The sequence below is a fragment of the Pyrgilauda ruficollis genome, unplaced genomic scaffold (assembly GCF_017590135.1).
Source record: "Pyrgilauda ruficollis isolate IOZ18807 unplaced genomic scaffold, ASM1759013v1 scaffold372, whole genome shotgun sequence".
NCBI classification, from domain to species: Eukaryota; Metazoa; Chordata; class Aves; order Passeriformes; family Passeridae; genus Pyrgilauda; species Pyrgilauda ruficollis.
This window is the reverse complement of record NW_024525179.1, coordinates 41,018-65,667: the sequence shown is the minus strand read 5'-3', so window position 1 is coordinate 65,667 and position 24,650 is coordinate 41,018. Positions and strand designations below refer to the sequence as shown.

Below are 24,650 nucleotides of genomic sequence, written 5' to 3'. Positions count from 1 at the left end.
GTAAAACAAAGATCTGAAAATTCCTAACATTTTTGTAATTGTTCTGTAACAGCTTTATTAGTCCCTTTTTCTGAGCCAGTTCCCCTTTGAGAACACTTTTGGTCTTTTCTATATTTCAAGCACATAAACTGGAATAAGTCTTCTTCCATGTATCTATTTCATTAATCCAAACTATTATGTATTTTCTATTTTTAACATTTGAAAGTACTGACATTTTCCCTTCTGCATGCGCTGATAATATTCTTAGTTCATAGGAGGGTTTGGGTTGGAAGGGATTTCAATACTCCTTATGCACTGCGTGGTGCACCCACCAAATCCATGTCTCTCCAGTTTAGAGACAAGGATGTTGTGTGGGACAGTGTCAAATGCTTTGCACAAGTCTAGGTAGATTACGTGAGTCACTCTTCTCTCATCCACCACATTCCCCTTTTCCAGTCAGTGGGAACTTCACTGGACTGCCACGACTTCTCAAATATGATGGATAGTGGCTTAGCCACTTCCTCTGCCAGTTCCCTCCAGACCCACAGATGTATCTCTTTAGATCCCATGGATTTCAGGTTCCTTAAATGGTCTTGAACCTGATCTTCTATAGAATTTCCTTCTCTGTTGTCAGTTACCCTCATGCTTATTGTCAAGGCCAAGACTTCTTGATTTCTGTATGTATAGCAATCCAGTAACCTGACTTGAGTCATTTAGCAAGGAAAGCAAACCAGTAACTTGAACAAACTGTGATGTGTACCTTCTGAGTGTATATGTGAATTTTCTTTTGTGACCATTCTAAGATTGTCTTTACATGCATTCAAGTTAGTGATGATTCACTGGCTCGTGGTCTCTGATATGGTATGGAAGCATGGTCCAGAAGAAGGCAGGGCTCAACTCTCTCTTGCTTTTATTGGTGAATGAGTGCCTCTAATTCTGTGTATTATCTTCAGAGAACAAGAGATAAGTGTAGAAACAGCTGGGTATACTGTTGGGCAGTAGAGTTGTTCAGTGTCTTAGTATAGTGATCATTTGGAAAGGTACATCTGTGGTAAACAAGTTCTACTCTGTGTACCTGAAAGCACTATTCATGCTTAAAGCTTTTTGTTATCTAGGTCACATAAAGTTAGACAATATTTGACAACTCTTTAGCCATCAAAAGTGCTTAATGCTGTACCCACTTGTGGCCTTTTATCATAGCTTCTTTTATTCTACTGCATCAAACATTTGACTCAGTTCTCTGAACTGATAAGTTGTATGTGCCCTTGTACTCCAGCGATCCATGTATTAAACATCAATGGTGCTGTATAGGTTGCAGTGAAGAAGCAGAGCTGTAGGTAAAAGCAGTTTTGTACAGCACAAATTACTTCTGTTTGTGGAACCAAATGCAAGGAATTTTAAAGTGAGGACTGACTTGTGAGCAAAAGGTAGTAATCCAGATAGTGGGAGTTTAAGTGCAGAAGACTAGTTTGCTACACACGTAGCATTGAAAATTATAAATCTACTGTGGGTAAAGAGCCTAAAGGGAAAAAATTATAGTTATGTTGCTGTTTGAATTTTCATTAATAGCCTGATTCTTGATACTGTTATTGGTTCTTACTGGTCAGGTTTTTGTAAACCAAGGGGAGAGAACACTGTTGTGTTCGTGAATCCAGGCTAGGATGTCAAGTATGCTGGAATTTGTCTTTGTCTCTTTTTAATTTGTTGCAGCTACTTCATCAGTTCCTGTGCTTAAGACAGAGCCTTCTCCCTCACTACCTTCTGCTGGTTCTCTGCCCAGCATGGTGTCCACTACTGCTTCACTTCTGCCTTCAGCATCGCAGCATGCAGGAACTTTGCCCAGCTTGCCTCAGTCCAGTGATCTGGCCAGCAGCTCACTCTCACAGTTAAGCAGGTACAGTAGGAGTTGTGATAAACTGAAAGGAGTTCAATTGTCAGGAAAGGACAGACATAAGGGTGATTGTGTATGGGGCTGTCAGGCACCAGGGTCTCTTTTTCTGACATTAACTAGAATTAGGAGAGAGATTCAGAAGAGTCTAGGATGTTTCTGGTTACAAAGTATGAGCTCTGGGCTGCCTCTTAATGATAGAGCAGCTGCTGCCCATGGTTGTCTTAGTTTAAGACAAGTTACGAGGTGGACACTTTGAAACAAGTTACCTCCCCTTTAGTTTTAACCAATCCCTTTCCACCAGTAAGGAGATATGAATATTGTTATAGATGAGTAATGGGATGATTTGCTCTCGCAATTAAGGGATGAACATTGTGTGTATGTTAAGAGAAATTTTATTGATGTATAGTTATGTTATTGTAGTTTGTTGTTTAGACGTCCTCTGTTCTCCCCATAGTCCCCTTTCCCCGCCTCTGTATTGTTGCCACCAGACAGCCTGGGTTGTCAGGGTTGTCCGAGACATGTGGAGGGAGGGCGTGCACATGTGCCCCTTGCATGGGGCAATTGGGAATGGGGAAAGCTTGTTGCTAGGGGGTGTGGCATGACAACACCTCACCTCCAATCAAGTTGCAAGAAAGTAGTCTCCTCCAATGGACGGCGAAGAAGAGTTGACTGACAGACTTTAGGAGAGGCCAAGGTTGCCTAATGCAACCCCATGGGTATAAAAGGCGGAGCAGCCATTTTGTAGACAAGCTCCTGGCAGATGGTCACACACTCCCAGCGCACTGGCCTTTTTCCTTATTCAGTCCTTTGTTGTATTTTGTTAAGATTTAATAAACCTTTAAAATTTTAAAAGTGACAGGTCGTTTCTCACAAATATGAGTAGATATAAGTGAAAAAATAACAGTTTACTAAAAAAAACCCAGAAACGGGCAAACAAAATAACAGTAATAGTCACTAGTTACAAAATTGCTGGAATCTCGCAGACTCCCTGGGAACAAGGAGAAATTTAAAAATGGCAGAGTAACCCCGCCCCCAAGATGGCACCCTCCACAGACAACCATGTGTGGAAAGACAAAGATGGCAGCAGCTCTCCCCCCCTCTTTTCTCTCTAGTGGCGGCAGCAGCTCCATTGGTGAAAGTGGCTGGCACACTGGCAGCTGTAACTTGGTCAAGGGCTAGAACTCATGGAGGGACTTTGCCTTCCTCTTGGCAGAAGATGGCAAGGCAGCCAGCTGGGGCAACTTGGACTCTGCATCTTCCCATTTCCACTGGGCACTGCTGGTGGGCTGGAGCGATTGTATGGAGCGGGGCTGTTCTGTTCTTTTCGTTGCAATGCCGCAGCTGTAGGCAGGCACTCAATTTGTCTCTCAGAAAAAAAAAACAAAAAAAAAAACTACTTGAGGCAACCCTCAAGGAAAAAACAAAAACAAAAGAAACCCAAAAGAGAGCCTCTGCCCACTGGTGCCTTGGCTCTATCTCCCTGTAAGAACAAAGGGAAAAAAGCCAGAGCCATGAGGCAAGAGAGAGTTCTGCCTGAGTGCCTCAATCTCAAAAACCTGGGCACCTCCCAGCCCTTGCATGGTTGTTTTCCTGCTGCAGGGTCTTAAAGAGACAGCAACAATGTTGGGCACAGATAGATATGGAATACAATAACATTTTTGGTTACCCAGGACAGTGGTATATAAACAACTTAGTGTTTCAAGTAGCTCTTGCTTCAGTCATATCAGCTAAATTGATTCCCCTAGTTTGTTTTTCCTACTTTTCCTGCAGTGCTTGCTGTTCATTTAGTGTTGTATGTTTGAAATTATTCCCTAACAATTTAGTTCCTGGCTAATTTTGAAATATTGTGTTTTCATTTATATTTGTATTTCTTAAAATTAGAAAATGGGAATGGTTCCACAGAGTAAGTGTGTGCCTTTTTCTAAAACATTTCCTTAAGACACTTTGAAATGTCAGATTAGTGTTCCTGGAAGTGCATTTAGCACAGCTTAGCTCATTTACACTGTCTGTCTGATATTTTAGTGCCTGTTACTTGAGCTTTGTCCTTGGACAGGTGATATCCTGAGGCTGTGCTGGTTGTGTTTTAATACTCACCTTTGTACTGTATTTGTTAATATAAGAAACTAATTTTATGGGCTATCACAGACTTTTTTTCTGTTAGACAGCTAGGACATAGTCTCGTAATACACTAGTGTTTTCTGTTGAATAAAATGGTAAATGTGTCAAACAATAATGAATTAATTCACGTTGAAAATATATCCCCACATTTGTTTGTTGAAAAGCTGTGTACATTGGTAGAAATTTTAGTTGGAGGATTGATGCTGTTAGATACAAAGCACCATGAAAGATGGTTCTTGAATTCCAAGCATGTCTGGCTTGGTTGTGCTGGTGGCTCTTGTCCGTCTCTACCATAGGTCAGATAGTGAATTAAGGCTTTTAGAAGAGCTGGGGAGAGTGGGCAAGGGAGTGGTTTAAAAATGTATGTAGGACTGAACTGGTTTTTTCCTTGCTGCTTGAAGTGGTGTCATTGTAATTTCTGCAGGCAGAGAACAGTTTTAAAGAGTCAAAGTAAAATTAATCTATGGAACTGCCAACATTTTTTCTGGTCCTGCACCTCAAAAGAGCTGCCAGAAGTGTTTGCCCTTTAATTAGGGCATATAATTTAGCCTGCAACTTTGCTATTAAAACTACTGTATTTTCTTGTGATTATTTCCATAGAGAACACTAAAATATTTGCTATGGTTAGGATCTCTCTTGCTTCTGATTTCAAATGAGGAGGGTTTTTTTAAGCACCAAACCATACATAGTTTTTATATCATTGCTTTGTCAGTGTTCAATTTGTTTATTGTGCTGTAAGTTATGTTCTTGACCTTGAATGTAAGGTATAACTTCTGTCACTGTAAATCTTTAAAAAACCATTTCAGTCACTTTTCAGGGAGATGTTTGGATTACAGATGTATGTCAGTGCTGCTGTTAGTGCCAATAGTTCACAGACCTGGTCAGTTAGGAAAAAAAGATGGTGCTAAAGCAGAGTTGCTTTCTAAAGCAAAGCTATTGCAAATGTTTTTAATCAGGGGATTCTTTATTTTCATATTTTACAGTGTATGCATAAAACTGAACTAATAATTCTGTTTCATCTTTTCAAAGAGGAAATTGGTTTTGGTAGGGTGTAGTGGTATTAATTGGCCTTGATTAAATTGACAGATTCTATAGTAGTATGGCTAACTTTTGGGCTTTCACAGATGCTCTTAATTTGTTGGGGGTTTTTTTGAGCCCTGTCTTTTGATAGTTCCTTGGGGCCTTTGGTAGAGTTATGGGGCAAATACCCTGCAGTTCTAATTGGTTGAACTAATGTTATACAGGTTATGTGAGAAATACCATAATAACTCCAACCAAAGCACTATCTCACCTAATTAATACTTGTACCCTATGGCAAGCAGCAGCGGTTGCTTATGGAAAGAATGAGAAACAAGCCATGTGTTTCTGTGAGCATTCTTCTGGTTTATGGACTTTACGTAATTCCTGAATCAGCAATTATTTTTTCTAAAAATATAGTAATTTGATAATTAAAAATGAATGGTGGTTTAGATGTTTCTTGTTAGTAATAGTTGTTTCTGTACTTCATTTTTTTCATTAAACCGTAGTAGGATAATAAAGGGAAAATGTAGGGTGTGTTTGTGTATATATATACACATTTCTACAGACAATTTTTTTCTTTATTATCCTACTGTGTGTATATGTGTATACGCATAGCTACAATTTTTATTCTTTAACTAATATTCTATTACCTACTCTATTTCTATATATGTATGTGTGCATATACATAGATATATATTTTAAATGTTTTAGGAAAAAATTTATTAACTGTGAGAAATGACTGCTCACTTTTAAAATTTTAAAGGTTTATTAAACTTTAACAAAAAATACAACAAACGGACTATATAAAGTTATAAATAAAAATCAATTAGGCCAATTTAATAAAAAATAAAAATAGAATTTATTGCGTGACTGATATGCAATCTCAAAAGCCACAAAAAAAAGGACAGCGTTGACCTTGGGATTCAACGCTGGGTGAACCGTGGTCCAATCTCTATCGCATCGGATTCTCCTGTGTTCACAAATGCGGTCTGGTACAGTCTGTGTTTATACTGTTTTTCTGGCCCGAGGCAGGATCTCCTCTTGTTCTTTTCATAGTCAATCGTATTCATGTTGTTTCCTTTCTTCGAGCTGGACTGAAGAATACAGTTCCTGGCCAGCAATGAGCGCTGGTCAAACATATTCATGTTGCCTCCTTTCTTTGAGCTGGACCAGGGAATGCAGTTCCTGGCCAGTGATGAGCACTGGTTAGACATATTCATGTTGTCCCCTTCCTCTGGGTTGTGTTTGACAATACAATTCCTGGCAGGCAGTGATGGCCGGTGATGAGGTTACCTTCTTCCGATGGCTCCCACTGTAATGATCGATCAGGTGCAGGTGGTCCCCACCCCAGCTAGGCCTTTTCAATTGTAAATTAGTTCCCTTCCTGCCATGGGGTGCAATTTTGTAATGGTATGTGGTCTATCTATAGCGTGTAGCATTCTTCAGACTCTGCATGTGAGCTTAAATCATCCTTATATATTTTTTCTAAACATTATAATCTGTATTTATTTCATATTCTAAACAGCACAAATTACATATATATAACAATAAGGAAAAAATACAGCACTGGGAGCCACCATAACTATCAGCCACATGCTCATCTACAAAATGGATGCTCTGCCTTTTATATCCTTAGCCTCTCCCAAAGTTTTGTCAGTCAACTCCTTCTCTGCTGTCCATTGGTGGAGATTACCTTCTTATATCTTGATTGATTGGAGGGCAGGTGTTGTTACACTGTGCCTCGGTAATAAGCTGGCCTTCTCTAAATGCCCTGACTACTAAGGCTATTACAAGGGGGAGGGGAAATAGGACTATGGGAGGACATATTACAATAACATCACTATACATTTTAATATCTGCATAATTTTTATCTCTTAATTGTGATAGCCAACTATTATATTACTCATCTATAACCTTAACTCTTTGCAATTCCTTTTTAGCAACCTTTCCAATCATCAGAGCAGCCTCTCCCCTGCCTCAGTGTTGTCTTCAAGCACATCACATGTGGTAAGTCCTATTTGCATTTCCACAGATATTTGGCATATAGTCAGTTTATCTGATGATTAAGACCCTCTCTTAGTTCAGTGTGTTCCAGTATGCTAATAACCGAAACAAGAGCTTTATCTCAGGGAAGGAGGGCTGCCAGCTCTCTAGTGGTAAAAAATGTCTTTACCACTTGTGATTTGTACTCGATCAGGACTAGCTGTTACAGAGACTTGCCAGTCACACAACTGTAGAGGAAATGTTTGTGCCAGCAAGGGGGGATGGAATATAGAAAGCATTTCTTATAACAAATGTGTTTAATAAACAAATAAAACTTTAAATGTGGCTGTCTGAAACTGCTCTAAAATGTGGACTCTTCGCAGTCTCCACTGGAGAGATTAGCTGGCAAAGTGCAGGTGATGGAGTGGTACATGTCATGACAAATGCTTCAGGGCAGATGATTTTACAGTTTACCATGTGACATTGTTGTCACCTGTGTATTTAATGCATTAGAGATAACAAGGCAAATGGTAGTGAACACAGTGCTCTAGATGAGGTTGCACAAATGAAAGTCAGAGAGACATTGCCTTGTTCTGTCTGTACAATCCCAGTTGGGGTGTGCAGATTGGTTACTGCTTTTCTTTATGCTTGAATTTTGGTTTGTAATGCTCCACCCCTGTTGTATATGTAACTTAAAAATCACACTTATCAAAATGTACTCCTTTTTTGCTGTCAGAGTTCTTTTTGGCTTCTGTGTGTTGATGACGCTGTTTTGCAGGTGTGATCAGTTTACAGCTAAAGCATTGTATTGTGCTGGATTCAAACCAGGAACTCCTTTATCCACATGTGTTCCTGTAATACATTTTGTGTTTCAGTTTACCACATTGACTCTGTTGTGGGGCACTGCAGTTTTAATCTTTTAAATTCCACAAATGCACTGAGGGAATCTAAATAGCAGTGTCCTGTATTTTGAAAGCAAATATCGTCTTTTGGAAGAATATAGTTTATTTAACGTAACAAATACTAGCTTAAAGGAGTATACAAGCAAAAAGGGCAAGAAATTATGCAAGGGAGTGACATTTGAGTTACTGTGGTATAATTTTGTGATGATATAGCAGTTTGAATTTGTCTCATGTAATAATTTTCTTTGAATACTTAAAAATCACAAGCATGCAACTTAATTGCTTGCCTGATACATAGATAATGCATTATTTTTTACATGTGCTGCTGTTACTTAAAAGATTGTTGGGTTTTTTAGTTTTGTTCCCTCCCCCTCCTCCCCTGCATCTTTCACTGTGCCTCATTTTCTCTGTGATCCTCAATCTTTTTGTCTCCTTTCTAGCACTCTAGTGTTGAGAACACAACTTCACTTCAGCCTTCAACAACTTTTTCAACTGCTTCAACCTCAGCCATTAGCACCACCTCTTCGGTTGTCAGCATGGCAAGCAGTATGAACACTACAGCTAGCCTTGGCCTGAATGTTACCAGTGTGTCTGCTACCACACGGGCAGCTCCCTTAATGTCTTCAGGTTTGCAATATTAACTGTTTATGTGGAGAGACAGAGGACTTCGATGAGCAGGGCTGTCAGTTGAGCATCTTGCCAGCTATAGCTACGCTAAGAAATCCACACTTGACTAGCATTTTCAGCATGCTTTATTTTCTGGGTTATAAAATAAAATTGCCTGGGTTTGTGTATTTGAGATATTTTTTAGGACATTATGTGGCATTTATGTAACCTATTCCATCCCCAAAGAGCTTTGTAAATAGAAACCAGGGTAATTCTGACTTTGGAAGTTTTGGACTAGGAGATTGACCCTGTTTGTATTCCATGTTATAATCAGCTCTTTGCTGTGAGTTCACATTAGCTTTAATTTCAGTCTTCTCTGTGACTTGAATTTATTTGGCAGTGTCAAAATATACTGCAGTGTCCTCATTATCATATGCCACTTCCCTATTGCCACATCTAGAGAAAGAAAAAAAGTGTCTGATGTCTGGGTCATTCCACAGAAAATAGCACTTCAGAAAAAGGAACCACAGAGGGAAGGTTGGGAGGCTTCTTGCACTGAAATGAAAGCAATACTAAATTATCTTTCTTTTCTAATAAGCCTGAACTGCTGAAAGGAAATCCTAGGGAGGGAAGTGAATGATTTAAATATTGAGATCAGACTTACTTACAGAAGAATTTCTTATTTCCATAGCTTGTAAATAGTTTCTGATGACTGGTCAAAGTGAATTTTTTTTTAATTTTCTGCTTCCTAGCTCTGCTTCATGTAGGCAATTGAAACCGTTTCAATTTCCTCTTTGCTATTCCCGGTGCAGTAAGTCACCCACAAAAAGTATGCTGGCAACATTTAGTGCTTTCCAGTCTACTGCTGGTGATAAGGGGCAATGTGTTGACAGAGCAGAAAATTAAAGGAGATAATTTGCTCTTAGACTGAAAACAGTGCCTGAATTTTGCCTTCAGGAGAGGACCAAGGAAAGGAGACATTCCAGTAATTATTGTAATTCTCTTGGACAGAGTAAATAACAAAATTAGACTATTCTCTGATGGGACACTTTTCAGTCTTAAGTAGCCTATGGTTTCCCTTCCTTGAGGCATGGTTAAACTCTCCAGGCTATTTTGAGCATTTTCATCAACCAGCACAAAATTCTTCTGTGTAGTTCTGCTTTTACAAAGTAAGACAGTGCAGTTGCCAGGACTTGTGAGCTATCTTGTCTCAATGCTGAAGCCTTTTCTTCTCTAGAGACTTGTTAAAATGCCTGTATTTTAACTCTATAGGCAAAGCTCCCCCAAATCTGCCTCAAGGTGTATCACCTTTGTTGCATAACCAGTATATTGTGGGACCTGGAGGACTTCTGCCTGCCTACCCAGTAAGCAATTTGTTTGTCCTTGACTGATTAAGCCTTGGTGCAAATGAGCCCTCCAGACCTGCTGTTGTCTATGCCAACGCATTTCTGTTGGCACATGTTGCACCTGGAATTCTTGTTCCAAATGCTGAAGAATGTTAAATGTATTCAGTGAGGATTTACTGTTGATAGTAAAATGTATAAGTGTTGGTACAGACCTGATCTGGCTGCTGTTGTAGGTAAACATGCACGTTGACTATGGTTGTCAGTGTTATCAGGTTTTAGGCCCTTTGAATAAAATTAGATCCATTTAGGTTTGTGTTACTGGAGTAGATAGTATTGTGTAGTAATAGTGCATAGTAATGGTTGAAATGTGCCATGTATCCTGTCTGTCACACTTTAATAGATTGCACGTAACTTTTTGGTGTCTGACCAAGATGAACATATTTTTGGTTACTCCCAATTCTGAATGCCCTGTAGATTTTAAACAATTTGATGAATGATGCATCTGCGAAAACCATATTGAACATGCGACAGTTATATTCTCAGAGGACTGCTGTCACAAGGAAACAACATCAGCGTGAATAGCCATTTTAAACTTTGCTCTACTAGCCTTAAAATGCTACAGTGCACCATGATAGCACAATGTGACATATATCTGTACATCTCTAAAATAGACTGGGCCTAGGTCAAACTGTTTAAAGAGAGCCCCAAATTGATCATCAACAGAGAAATGTGTTATAATGTTTTATTTTTTATCTGTCTTTAAGCAGATTTATGGTTATGATGATCTCCAGATGCTTCAATCCAGGCTGCCAATGGTAAGTAAATGGCTTGTTTTAATTAGTTTTAAACAAGTTATCTTCAGTGTTGATCATTTGTGCAACACAAAGTAATTAATTTGATAGTGACTGAGAGCTTATCTCTATGTTCTATATCTGTTTTTTAATCATCCAGTTTTCTAGGTAGTATAAATTGATACAGTGAAACTGTCAATTTGCAAACAGAAGCAAATGTGCTCTGTGCTTGTCAGTTGAGAAAATTTTAATTGTTATAGGGAGAGTATGACATCTTGTCAAAGCTAGTTGAAGTCTGAGTGTCAATGTTCTTTTACCAAGAGGTAGGATTGAACAGCAAGTAAACAAATTGGCATCCAGTAGGTGCATCTGACAGGTTTTTGGAGGTGCTCATGTCACCGAAACTGCGGGAAAAACAAATAACCTCCAACATTTTTAATTTTAGGAAGGCATTACTTTATTCTGGCCAGGATGTACCACAGAAATCCTCTCATCCACACATAGGCTGGATGTGCAGAGAGAATCATTCCATGACATATGTTTTTGCAGGTTTTTCTCCCAAACTTTATAGTCAAAACTCATAGTGATGCACTTTTTTAAAGTTCATTGGTCCAGAGTTGAGCAACCCCCAGTTTTCAGTTTCCCATTGGATCTGAATCTCCTCACCTCGGGCTGTTAATTAGATTGTCATTCTTCAATTTTTTTATCAGTCCTTTCCAGACCAGATGTCTCCAACTCTGCCAGAGGCGGCATCTGAGGGTAGATGTTCACAGATGACCGTTGATGTTCTGTTAATGGCCGCTGATGGCCCTTTGTCTTTTGGGCTACTCCCAGTCTGTTGATCTGTTGAGTTCCTCAGGTGGTGGAACAATGCCCTGGAAAGAAACGGAACTTTTTCCCAGGGCAAAGGTTAACAAAACCCCTTCACTAAAGTTATACAAAATTTTTTAAACTGGTATGTTTTCCAACACTCATAGGTGGTGATCTTTGCATGTGCATCATGGTGACAAATGCAGGTGAGCTGCAGGAGGGAGAGTAAATGAAGTTTTCTTCTTTACCTGGATGAAGAATGTAAATGGCTTGAGTGAAGCTGAGAGTTAGATTCACAAAGAGTCTCAGCCTAGATTGCAGAAAGGTAAATAATTTTGTTTTCAGAAAACTAGGACAAGGATCTTGAAGAGAACGTTTGGTAGTATGTTACTGAGAAAAGTCACCAGATTTAGTGATTCAGTGTATCTCTAGATGCAGAAATGGAGCAACGAGCAGTAATCTGAAAAGAAGTATCACTGGATGAATGCCATAGATAAAGGTCGAAGTCAGAACCAGGTCTTACATGTGGAGTCTGGGGACAGCCAGAGTGAGATAGTCAAAGGTAAATACAGGGATGTCCTAGACAAAACCCTGTCCAGCTGCACAGCCTGAACACCTGTCTCAAACTCAGGCAACTTTATTTTATAACCCAGCAAATAAAGCATGCTGAAAATGCTAGTCAAGAGTGTAGATTTAGTGCAGTTATGGTAGTCTTAGGAGGAGTGGCTGAAGGAGCTGGGGTTGTTTAGCCTGGAGGAAAGGAAGCTCAGGAGAGACATTATTGCTCTCTACAATTCCCTGAAAGGAGGTTGTAGTGAGGTGGGTGTTAGTGTTGTTAAAAGCAGAGTTCAAGATAAAGAATTTTTGTAAAGTTAAATAAAAGATAAAAAACAAGAGACAAAAGCCCAGTGCCAGGGTGCTCCTAGCAAACAGCCAAAGAACACACCAGTACATACAGACAGTGTTATCTTTATAGGGTTACATCTGTGAGGTACATGCATATTCATGTTTTCATACATTATTCAAGCATTCTTGTGAACTTTCTCATGTTTTGGGAACTCCTTTGTTTGGCCTTGTCACATTCCAACTTATCTGCATGACATCCTGTGTGTCAGGTCAATATATTTTATTACTTCTTGTGTCTCCATCGGTTTCTCCCCCCCCCCCCCCCCGCAGTTTATTTTATACCCTTATATTTTATACAGCGTTTATTTCCACGAATTACTGACTATATTCCTAACACTGCTGTTTCACATCCTCTGATAAGGATTTCGTATGTCCTCCTTAAATTTAACATGGTATTCTCTACTTGTCCTCTGTGCTCTGGTTTTTGTCATGGTTATCTTATCACTTGGAGGATTCAGTCAAAAGAAAGGGGAACAACATGATCACTTTACAGCATTTGTTAGGTGTCCTGAGTTGACTATATGATGCTTTTTTTATAGGCAACAACCAGATTAAGCCAAATAAATAATTTGAGAAAGCCAGATTAAAATAAAAAGGAAATAGATTTTATTTTACGAATCAAAATACAATCTCTGTCAGCCACAATCAAAGGGACAGCGTTGAGCCCGGGACTCAACACTGGGTGAACGCAGTTCTGACCCCCTCTCGCATCAGACCTGTGGAGTTCACAAAGTCCGTCTGGTGAGCCGCGGTTATATACTGTTTTTGTTGCCTGGAGCTAGGTTTCTTTTGTTTCTTTCTCTTTCTCCGAATATTCATGCAGTCCTCATCCCCTGTCCGGTGTTAGAAGAATTCTATCTTCGAGTAGAGAGAACAGTGTCCAGGGCTTTTTCCACTTTTCTCCAAAGAAGTATTTTCTCCCCAACCGGTTGAGGGGAGGGGCCAATTGAATCTGCTTTTCTAGAAGAGCCCCTTTGGGGGTTATCTCCCAAATTTGCCCTAAACCAAAACAAATACAGTTAATGGTGCCCAACATGGAGCTCAAGAAAGTGGAAAAAAAACTCCTTTATTGATTGCATGTTGGTTGTGCTTGCTCTGTAGTAAGTTAAAGCAGTCAGTAGCCGTGTTGCTTGAATTCGTAATGTCTCTTGGGGTGGAGGCCTTAATGTAGTTCTGGTCTCTAAACCTTTATAAGGTTTCAATACCTTTCTAGTCACTAGGATTTTTGTCCCTATCATGTAGTTTTTACAGTAGAGGGGCGCGGATTAGAATAACTATTGTGCTGGCCTTGGTGATAATGATTTATAGAGTGTTACGAAGATACTGGCATCTGTTTACAATATGTATGGTTTATAGTTTCTTCGTCCTACCCTGTGTCCCAGTTCCAGTAGTATGTTTTGAGAATAATAAATAAATAATTGCACCCAGTCATTTAGAGGAGCAGGGAATGAAGATTTCCAGCCTTTCCTTTCCTTCTTCTCCTTTGAATCTGTTATGTCACTTTTTGAGAATGTTCAGTTTCCCTTGAATGTTAAAGAGACCATCTTTCTAGTATTTAATCTAGTAAGCTTCCTCTATACAGTCTACAGCTTCTCTAAAATGAGGGCTGAGATGTCTAGAAGAGCTGACGAGACCTCTGACCCAGAAGTAGACCCAGGCGTGAAAAATCCTGAGTAGTGTAGAGAATAGGAAAATATGAGCCAAACCCTGAAGGAATTCTCTGACCCTGTAGCCTGGGATTTTCCACATGAACAAATTCAGAACCCAGCTGAAGTGGAGAAATACCTGAAAGAGAAGTGCCATGATGACTCTAAAGAGAAAAAGCTCATTGCAATAAGCTGGGCCCTGTCCTATCCTTCTCACACACTGCTAAATACTGTAGGGCAGCAGATAGAAGCAGGGGGGCAGGGAGATAAATCAGCAGCTACCCCAGTCACTCAGGCTGCAGCCAACACCCCAGCTACTCAGGCTGTAGCTAAACCAGACAGTAACTCTAAGCCACTGGCAGTTGCCGCAGGAAAGAAGCACACAAACAAAACCAATCGGCTAGTGACTGATGATGATGATCTAGGAGAAGGACCCTGAACACCAATTACTGATACAAAAGCCAAAGTTAAAACAACTAACACAACATCAAAAGACACTATTGAGTCCTATTCCCTGAAGGACCTTCATGGCCTAAGAAAAGATTACACTCGAAAACCTGATGAATCTATAATTAGTTAGTCAGTCTCTAAAATGCTGCAGCCGAGGCTACAGTTTTGGACGGTAGGGAAGCGAAGCATTTAAGATCCATGTCACATGATTGTGTCATCGACCAAGGAATGATGAGGGGGGCTAACCCTCACAGCCTCTGGACACAGGTCCTGGGAAGTGTAGCACAAAGATACCTGTGTGCAGACGATCTCTGTATAAAGCAAACTCAGTAGAAGACCACAGAACAAAGGATTCAACGCTTGAAAGAAATGGCAGTGGCAGAAATTGTCTTCTCAAATGACGTAAACACTGTAAATCCAGACTTGGTACCATGTACATCTGTGATGTGTCGAAAACTTGTACAACTTGGGCCACACGAATATGCTTCTGCTTTAGCCATAATGAAGTGGGATGACAGTGAGGAGACTGTGCTTAATATAGCAAAGAAGCTCCGAGCATATGCAGATGCTGTACACAGCCCAACACATGCCAGAATCGCAGCAGTAGAAACACGTCTGCAAAAATTAGAAGACAACATGGAGGAGAACCACAAAAAACTCAGGGAGGAGATTAAAGACGGCTTTCTCCAAATCTCAGCAGTACAGATCAGAAGTTCTGGTACCCAACGCAGACATTCCCCAGATAGAGAAAAAAGGTACACCCCACAAGCTGAGCTGTAGTTCTTCCTGCGTGATTACGAAAAAAAGATGAAAAGATTACATGGAAAGTCTACTGCTGCTCTAGTCCAACAAGTTAGTGAACTGAAAACTCAGAGAAGAAGTTCCAAAAGGAAAGCAACTTCAGTGACCCATAACCAAACTGCCATATATGATGATGATGATGACGATATTTTCAATCCCCTTGGAGGAACCTCCAAGACCTATGCCCAGGGAAAAAAGGATAACCAAACTTAGAGGGGCCCTGCCTCTAGCCAAGTAGAGGCTAGGGAAAACTGTGTTAGACTGTGTAAATTCGTTAGTCTGGCACATCTGAACCACAAGAATATAAAGCTTTAGTCAACATTGGTGCGCAGTCCACATTAATCCCATCAAAACATGTAGAAGCAGATTCTGTTTCTATCGCTGGTGTGACAGGGGGATCACAGAATTTTACTTTAGTATAAGCTAAAGTGAGCCTGACTGGAAATGAGTAGAAAAAACACCCTATTGTAACTGGCCCAGAAGCCCCATATGTTTTAATCATAAACTTCCTCCAAAGTGAGTATTTCAAAAACCCAAAAAGACTCAGATGAGCATTTAGAATAGCTGCTATAGAGACAAAAAGCATCAAGCAATTAAACACCTTGCCTAGACTATCAGAAAACCCATCTGCAGTAAGACTCCTGAAGGTGGAAAAGCAACGAGTGCCAATTACCACCTCAACAGTACACCACCAACAGTACCGAACGAATCGAGATACCCTAATCCCCATCCACAAAATGATCCGTAAGCTAGAGAGCCAAGGAGTAGTCAGCAAGACCCACTCACCCTTCAACAGCTCTATTTGGCCTGTGTGTAAATCTGAAAGAAAATACAGATTAACTGTAGACTACCGTGCATTGAATAAAATAACTCCACCGCTAAGCGCTGCTGTGCCAGACATGCTGGAACTCCAGTATGAGCTAAAGTCCAAAGCAGCAAAGTAGTATGCCACTATTAACATTGCCAATGCATTTTTCTCCATTCCTCTGGCAGCTGAATGCAAGCCTCAGTTTGCCTTCACCTAAAAAAGCGTACAATACACCTGAAACCAACTGCCCCAGAAGTAGAAGCATAGTCCTACCATCTGCCGTGGACTGATCCAGAATACGCTAAAAAAGAGTAAAGCTCCAGAACATCTGCAATATATTGATGACATCATTGTGTAGAAGAAAATGGCAGCAGAAGTGTTTAAGAAAAAAAAGAAAATCATCCAGATTCTCCTGAAATCTGGCTTCGCCATCAAAAAGAGCAAAATCAAGGAATCTGCTCAAAAGATCCAGTTTCTGAGAGTGAAGTGGCATGATAGACAACGTCAAATTCCCACCGATATCATCAACAAAATCACAGCAATGTCTCCACCATCCAGCAAGAAAGAAACACAAGCTTTCCTAAGCGCCATAAGTTTTTAGAGAATGCACATTCCTGATTGCAATCAAATTATAAGCCCTCTAAAAAAACCACTTTCCACTGAATCCCTGAACAACAAGCCTTTGCCCAAATTAAGCAAAAGATCGCTCATGCAGTAACCCTTAGCCCAGTCAGGACAGGACCAAATGTGAAAAATGTGCTCTACTCTGCAGCTGGGAACCATAGTTTGTCCTGGAGCCTGTAGCAAAAAATACCTAAAGAGACTCAAAGCCAACCACTAAAATTTTAAAGTTGAAGCTACAGAAAGTCTGAAGCCAACTATACTCCAACAGAAAAGAAAATTTTAGCAGCCTATGAAGAAGTCCAAGCTGCCTCAAAAGTAATAAGCACTAAAACACAACTCCTCCTAGCACCCCAACTACCAGTACTGGAGTGGATGTTCAAAGCAAAAGTTTCCTCTACCCACCATGCCACCAGTGCCACATGAAACAAATAGATTGCTCTCATAACACAGCACGCCCATATTGAAAAACTGAATCGCCCTGAAATTCTAAAAATAATTACAAACTAACCAGAAAGTAAAAACTTTAGTCTCACTAATGAAGAGAAACAAGAAGTAACACGTACTGAAGAAACTCCACCATATAACCAACTACCAACAAAAAAACCACGATACGCTCTTTTTGCGAATAGTTCTTGCCGCATTGTAAAAATAAACTGAAAGTAGAAAACAGCCATATAGAACCCCACATGACAGATCACAAAAGCCACTGAAAAAAAAGTAGATCAAGCCAACTTACTAAACTCAAAACTGTTCAACTAACCTTAAACATTGCTAAAAAAGAGAAGTAGCCAAAACTCTACCTCTACACTGATTCGTAAATAGTAACCAATACTCTACAAAGATGACTAGAAAAATTTTAAAAAGCTAATTAACAGCATAAAAAAACCCCAATTTGAGCCATTGATAAATAGAAAGACATTGATACCAGGGTAGGGAGGCTACCTGTGAAAGTCTGCCATATAGATGCCCATATCCCTAAGAGTAGAACTAATAAAGAGCACCAAAACAATGAACAAGTAGACCAAGCTGCAAAAATAGAAGTGTCAAAAATAGACCTAAATTAGCAACACAAGAAAAAGTTATTCCTAGCTTGATAGGCCCATGATGCCTCAAGTCATCAGAGTAAAGATGCCATCTATAAGTAAGCACGAGACCAAGAAGTAAATTTAACCATGGACAATATTTCGCAAGTTATCCACGACTGTGACACGTGTGCTGCCATCAAACAAGCCAAGCAAATAAAACCCCTATAATATAATAAACAATAATCCAAATGCAAGTATAGAAAAACCTAACAAATTATCTACATCACACTACCCCAGACACGCCAAGGCAAGCACTACGTGCAATGATAAAAACCACCACAAAATAGTTAAAAACCTACCCCGTACCTCATGCTACTGCCCATAACACCATCCTAAGCCTTAAAAAGCAAATCCTGTAGAAACATAGTACCCCTGAAAAAATTAAGTCAAACAACAAAACTAATTTCAAAAACAGCCTTATCAACACCTAAGCTAAAAAACATAGCATTGAGTAAGTGTACCATATCCCCTACCATGCACCAGCTGCAAACAAAGTAAAAAAATACAATAGACTGTTAAAAACCACCTTAAAAGCCTTAGGTAGGAGATCTTTCAAAAATTAGAAACATCATCTAACAAAAGTCACCCAATTAGTTAACACCCAAAGTTCTACTAACCAAGTGAGCCCTGCCCAATCTGAGCCTTTACACAGAGTAGATGAAGACAAAGTCCCAGTAATACATGTCAAGAGTTTGTTAAAAAAAACAGTTTAGGTCAATCCTACCTTGAATACAGATAAACCCATTTGAAGAGTTGTTTTTGCTCAAGAACCAAGTTGCACATAATAAATAATGGAAAAAGATAGAAGAACACAATATATACTTAAAAAAAATCTGATTGTTAAGTGAGAACTATGTATAAATATCACTGTTTGCTAAATATTACTACCATTGTCCGTGTAAAGGATGTATAATGTATGTGTTTGTAAAGTTAGAATATATATTAGTTTTAGTAGTAAGCTGACGATATAGGGATAAGGAGTAGAATGTCCTAAGTTGATTATATGATGCTTTTATCCCCAATCGTCTTATTCTGTTTATACTGAATAATAAGTTTTGCACCTTTAAGACTTGTTCCAGAGAGTCAAAGAGAGAAAAAAGAAGCGCACAGTTTGTTTTCAGACACTGCACTCACTCCTCCACATTCCTACTCCTAGACTGTGTTGTCTACAGATAGACAGCAGAACAGAGCTCTCCTTTGCTTTTAGTTAGTTTCAGCTAGCTGAAGCAAAGAAGTTCCCTGGACTGTAGTTTTTGTTTTTCTTAGACCTGTTCAAGCCTGCTCTAGACTGAACACCCAAAAGAGCACCAGCAACTCCACCTGTAGCCCACCAGGCTGGGCCTGGGTCGTGGCATTTCCAGCACCAAAGAAACTAATAAGAGACTAAGTAAGCCAAGCTGCAACCAAAAGAATAAACTTTCTAAGTTTGCCATCTTTTTTTTTTCTTTTTAGAGCAGCAAAAAGTTTTATTGCTTAATATTGTTTGAGTTCTAGTGTTTAATAAACAAGTTTTTTTTCCACTTTTCTCCAAAGAAGTATTTTCTCTCCAACCGGTTGGGGGGAGGGGCCAATTAAACCTGCTTTTCTAAAAAAGCCCCTTTAAAGGTTATCTCCCAAATTTGCCCTAAACCAAAACAAATACATTAGGTTACATAGAGGTATTTTAACACCTAGTGTTCAGCTAAGGCCTATAATATAGCATATTCACCCCACTACTATTTCTATAAACTGTGCAGTACATACTTAAAAGTTATAGATTTTGTTATATTGACAAACAGCTAAATAAAGGTATACATGATATTGTCTCTGAATACTTATGATCAATGCAAAAACTAATATATAAATGCTAAAGCCAATATCATACTGCATTTCTCTTTTTTAACAGTGTCTTCTCCCATGGAACAAGTAATAGGACAAAAGGAAATGGCCTCAAGTTGCACCAGTGGAGGTTTAGACTGGATATTGGGAAAAATTTCTTCATGGAAAGGGTTGTCAAGCAAGAAGCTTCAGAAATTTGCATTTTCCTATGCCCTTTGTACCATGGCAGAAGTTTCTTAAGTAAAAGGTTAAAATTCAACACACAATTCTACAAGCCAAAATTTAAATGCTTAATTCATATTGCTAACTTAAGCGAACCCCCAAAACCTCAATTTCAGTGGTCTGTTTTCCTTTCCCTTGTGTATTACCTTTGTTTTCATATTAGCTGATCTTTTCACATTTGGAAGGGTTGTGAAATGTTGTTTGGAAGAACCTGGGAAGTCCCCTCCTGGACCGCGGGCCTGGGGGGGGGGGGGGGGGGGGGGGAATGCGGTGGTTGCTGTGGTTGTGGCAGCAGCTTCTGAGGAGGCAGCAGCTTCTGAGGAAGTGGCTCTGGGTGTAGGCACTTGATTGTTGGATGTGTTCCTGGATACAGCTGCCCCAGCTCCTATGTCTGAAGCTCTTGAGGAAAATAAAGGTTTTTCCTTCGGATATATCTTGCTCCTACTCCTGCTAGGTTGGGTCCCTGGCTGTGGTCCCATGAGTGTGTGCCTGTAACAGCAGTATTGTGCTTTTTCTACCTTTTTGCCTGAGATGGCTGGGGAGCAAAGAAGAAAATGCCCCCCATAAGACTGTTTGTAAGCCAAAGTTCTTGCATTTGGGATGGCCTTGAGCCCCTGTGCCCCAAGAGGAGGGATATCCAAGAGTCCTCTGGAGATGGAGCTGAACCAACTTATCTAGTTAAGCTCTAGTAGGAAGAGAAGGAGGTGGTGGTTTCACTTGCTGAAGTTTTAAGGTCCCTTCCAACAGCAGGGATCACATTTTGCTTCTACGAGAGCTATTATCATATATGAAAAACACGCTCACTCTTCTGTGAAAATTAAAAAAGTTTAATAAAGGACAATAAGAAACAAGGACCTGAAACAGAGTGGAAATTTAACAGAGTAGAAATCCATTTCAGATTTAGGTGAAATGTGCCACTTTGAATTGTCTGTAGCTTGCTAGCATAAGTGAACTTGTTTAGTCTGTTAGCTTTGCTGCGCTCACAAAAAGGCAGCTCAGCCGAGGAAAAAGGAATGCAATTTCCAAGCTCAAGAGATAAGAAGGGCCCCTTGAACTTTGAAATGAAGGCAAGAGACAGACAGGATGACCAGAGAGTTTTCTCTGTACAAGAACTAGTTGCAAGTTGTAATGCGAAACCACTAAAATGAATATGCATGAACCTATTGTGAAACTCTCTGCATATGTACTAGTAAGGGGGGGATAAAAAAGGATCAGGAGTTCTCAGGGGTGTGCATGTCCTTTAGGGGGAACGATCCCCACGTGCATCCAGTGCTGTAATAAACATACCGGCTTTACAACTTTTACAAGTTGTGGAGTTAGATTTCTTTCCACAAATCAGACCATAGAGCAAAGGCTATTACGACCAGGTCCATCTTGGCACTCTGCCAAGAGCACACTGTTATCTTTGCGGATACCCCTTAAATACCTTTTCCCTTCAGCCTGTTGCATATTCATAGACCCTTATGCATAGTAAACTTCCCCCCTAAACCAGTTTACATGTTCCAAGAATTGTTTAGCATGTCTCCTCGTTGGATCCGCCTTTTTAGAGCATGCGTATTCCTTGGTTGTGGTTTTAGTCCATTCTTATCACCTCCATTTTTTGGGCCTTGGTCCACACTGTCTTCAGACTGTGAGTGCTGATAGTTGGCATATCTATAGCAAGTTTCCTCATCCTATGTTCATTAGATGTTATCCCATCTAAGAAGACATTTTAACACAAGCATAGCTATTTCACTAAGCTTAATTAACAACAGAAATAAAAACTATATCTTTATAACAAAGTTATTTTAACAGTATACATATAAAACCCATTTTAATATTTGTGAAAAGCCAATATTATAATATGTATCTATAACATCATGTATTTATCAAAGCTTTTGGAGCAGGGAAAATTGTGTGGTGGTGTTGACAGGCTGGGACCCATGGTCTTGTCAGGCAATGTTGTGTTAAGGAGTGCTATGCTTTGGGTGCTGGCATATGCATGATGTTTTGGCATACCTAGGTCCCCTTGTCACCGAAACCACAGGAAAAACAGAAACCCTCCAAAAGCATTTTTAGGGTTAGAGAATCAAGGCATTAATTTATTTCTGGCCAGGATGTGCAACAGAAATAATTTCATCCACACATAGCCTGGGTTGTGCAGAGAAAATCAGTCCATGACACATAAATTTTACTAGATTTTTCAGATACTTATATATAATAAATGCAGGGCAACCTCAATGTTTGGGAGAAATGACAAGGAGGACTCCATGGATATCAGAAGACTAATTAATTACTTTATTGTACTATATTATTCTATATTATATTACACTATATTACATTACATCTAAACTGAATCTGCACAAGCACTCAACTCCACTGCACTGAACAGAATCTTATGACTGTCTGCCGACAGTCCAGACACACACACACATGGATTCAATTGGTCAATGAATCAAAACACTCACACCAGAATCCAATTACCAATTCCAATTCCCTTCAGGTAAACAATCTTCCACAATGCATTCCACTTGTGAACAACAAGAAGAGCAGCAATTGACATAAGAATTGTTTTTTCCTTCTCTGAGGTTCCTCGCTGCAATTCCCAGAAATATCCTTGGAAAGTTGTGCCTTGCTTTTCTCTGTAAAGATAAATGTGGCTGCACTTATACAGTCAATACCCACAGAAATTCATTGGCTCAATGTTCATTGGTTCCAAGTTATATAGTTCTTAGTATTTGGTTTCCTATTGGCTACAGATCTCTTCACCTTCGATGCTAATTAGGTCCTCATTCTTATCTCTCTTTTCCCAGAATAGGTGTCTCCGACCATACCATGAGTGATATTTTGAGTTGATGGCCCATTAATGGTCCTTGATGGCCGTTGACATGTTTATCTTTTGTGTATCTTCTGTGCTACTCCCAGTCTGTTGAGATGTTAAGTTCATCAGGCCTCACCTGGTGTTATGAATAGATATGAGAGTTTGGATAAGTGCTTGCCTTTTGCCCAGGCCTCTGGCAGCAGACAGTAGTCTAATTGGGGTGGCCAGCACCCCAAAACCCGCTCTCGTCCGCAAGTTCTTTAAGAATGGCCGATTAGGTTTATTATAGAATGATTTATTTGTTTAATAGAAACAAATTTATCAGACATTAAGACTCTAAACAGACTATTTACTACACAGGCATAAAACAACAACAAAAAAAAGGGAACTACTAGGAGATAACATACAGTGTGAAGCCCAAAACTGGGCAAGAAAATAAGACTCTATAGTCAGATGGCTATAGAGCAGATATTTGTTTATTCAGCGCTGGGAGTGAGGGGGATCTCTCTGCCAAAAATTCAATCTTCTGTAGCCTTCAGTTACATTTTAAAAGTCCTCCTGCACAACATCGTAATTACATATCATTGGCATACTCATATTTGCATAAAGCTGTGGCATGATTTTACAGCATTTTGTTGCTTTTGAGTATGCATCAGTTCCTTCTGTTGTGGTCATCAGTCTTCTGGTGGTCTTTTGATGAAGGCTTCTGTAGTCTTCCTCACATTTGAACTTTTTACCTCTATCTTCAGCACATGCCTGGTGCTTCTTGTTTTTTCAGTCTAACCTGTTTTTAGCTAATTTTGCAGTTTGTAAGTTTTGTTAAAACTTGCTATCTTGCTCTTGATGGCGTTTGTTATCTCACTTGCCCTGCTATCTTGCTTTTTTTGTTATCTTGCTTACTTTACCTGCACATCTTGTTACAGTGTTACTTAGGGTTAACCTTTTGTTACATACAACTTAAGATTCAAGTGCATGATTCAAGGTACCTATTTACAGCTAGCAAAGAAATAGTATATATTAGGATTCAATGTATCTTACCATCCAGTTGTTGATGGGGCACATATCACAATCCTTTCCCTCAATTTTCAGAAAAGTAGCCATGAAGATGTGTTCAGGCTTGGAGAAGTAGCTGTCTTACACGTTTCCAGGGAGTGTGTAAGGGGTGTTAAAAATGACCAGATAATATTAGCTTTTGCATTTATGTATTAGATTTTGCATGTTGTTATTGATCATAAGTATTTAGATATGATACAAATTATAAGTCTTTTTAGCAGATTGTTAATATAATATACTCTATCAGCTTAAGTGTGTACTATATTGCACATGGAAATAGTAGTGTAATTAATATAATATCTGTGTATCGCTTATAGAAATAGTGGTGTGATTAACGTATTGTACTATAGACCTTAGCAAAACATAAGATGTGAAAAAGCTTTTGGGTAACTAATGTGATAGATGAGTAATGCGATGATTGACTCTCACAATTAAAAGGCAAATATCATGTATATATCTTAAGAAAAGTTTTATAGGTTAATAGTTATGTTTTACCCCCTTGTGTTATTATCAGGGGACTGCCTGGGTTTGGGACATTTGGGAAGGTTGGCTTGTCACTATGGCAACACCTGACCTCCAATCAAGATTTAAGGAAGTAAACTCCACCACTGGACAGAGAAGGAGTCGATGGACAAAACTTTGGGAGGGGCAAAAGGGTTAAAAGGCAAAACCTCCATTGTGTAGATGAGCACATGTTAGCAAAAATCCTTTGCTCCTGGTGCCGTAATATTTTCTCTCAGTCTTCTGTTGTATTTTTGATAAGGTTTAATAAACCTTTCTACATTTTTGGAAGTGAGTAGCATCTCTCACACTAAGAACAGTGTAAGGCCGTCCACTGACTGACCTCTCCAAGTGATAACAGTGACACAAGACAGAGCACCAGAGGAGGCTGGGAAAGAGCTCGTTAACTCCTCTAATCAGAAAAGTGTGAAACAACAGGGATGAAATCATGGGAAGGAATAAAATTTATTGAATTGATCTCAGTATGTCA

At 39.5% G+C, this 24,650-nt stretch overlaps 1 protein-coding gene across 1 annotated transcript in view; it reads left to right on the top strand.

Moving 5' to 3' along the window:
• Positions 1 to 24,650, top strand: part of LOC121358123 (ubiquitin-associated protein 2-like) — a gene marked incomplete at its 3' end in the record, with an annotated part of 71,161 nt that overhangs the window by 5,500 nt on the left and 41,011 nt on the right. Inside the window, 5 exon segments of the mRNA XM_041476052.1 lie at positions 1,690 to 1,873; positions 6,949 to 7,015; positions 8,334 to 8,520; positions 9,772 to 9,863; positions 10,610 to 10,660. Coding sequence (XP_041331986.1) covers positions 1,690 to 1,873; positions 6,949 to 7,015; positions 8,334 to 8,520; positions 9,772 to 9,863; positions 10,610 to 10,660 — 581 coding nt within the window.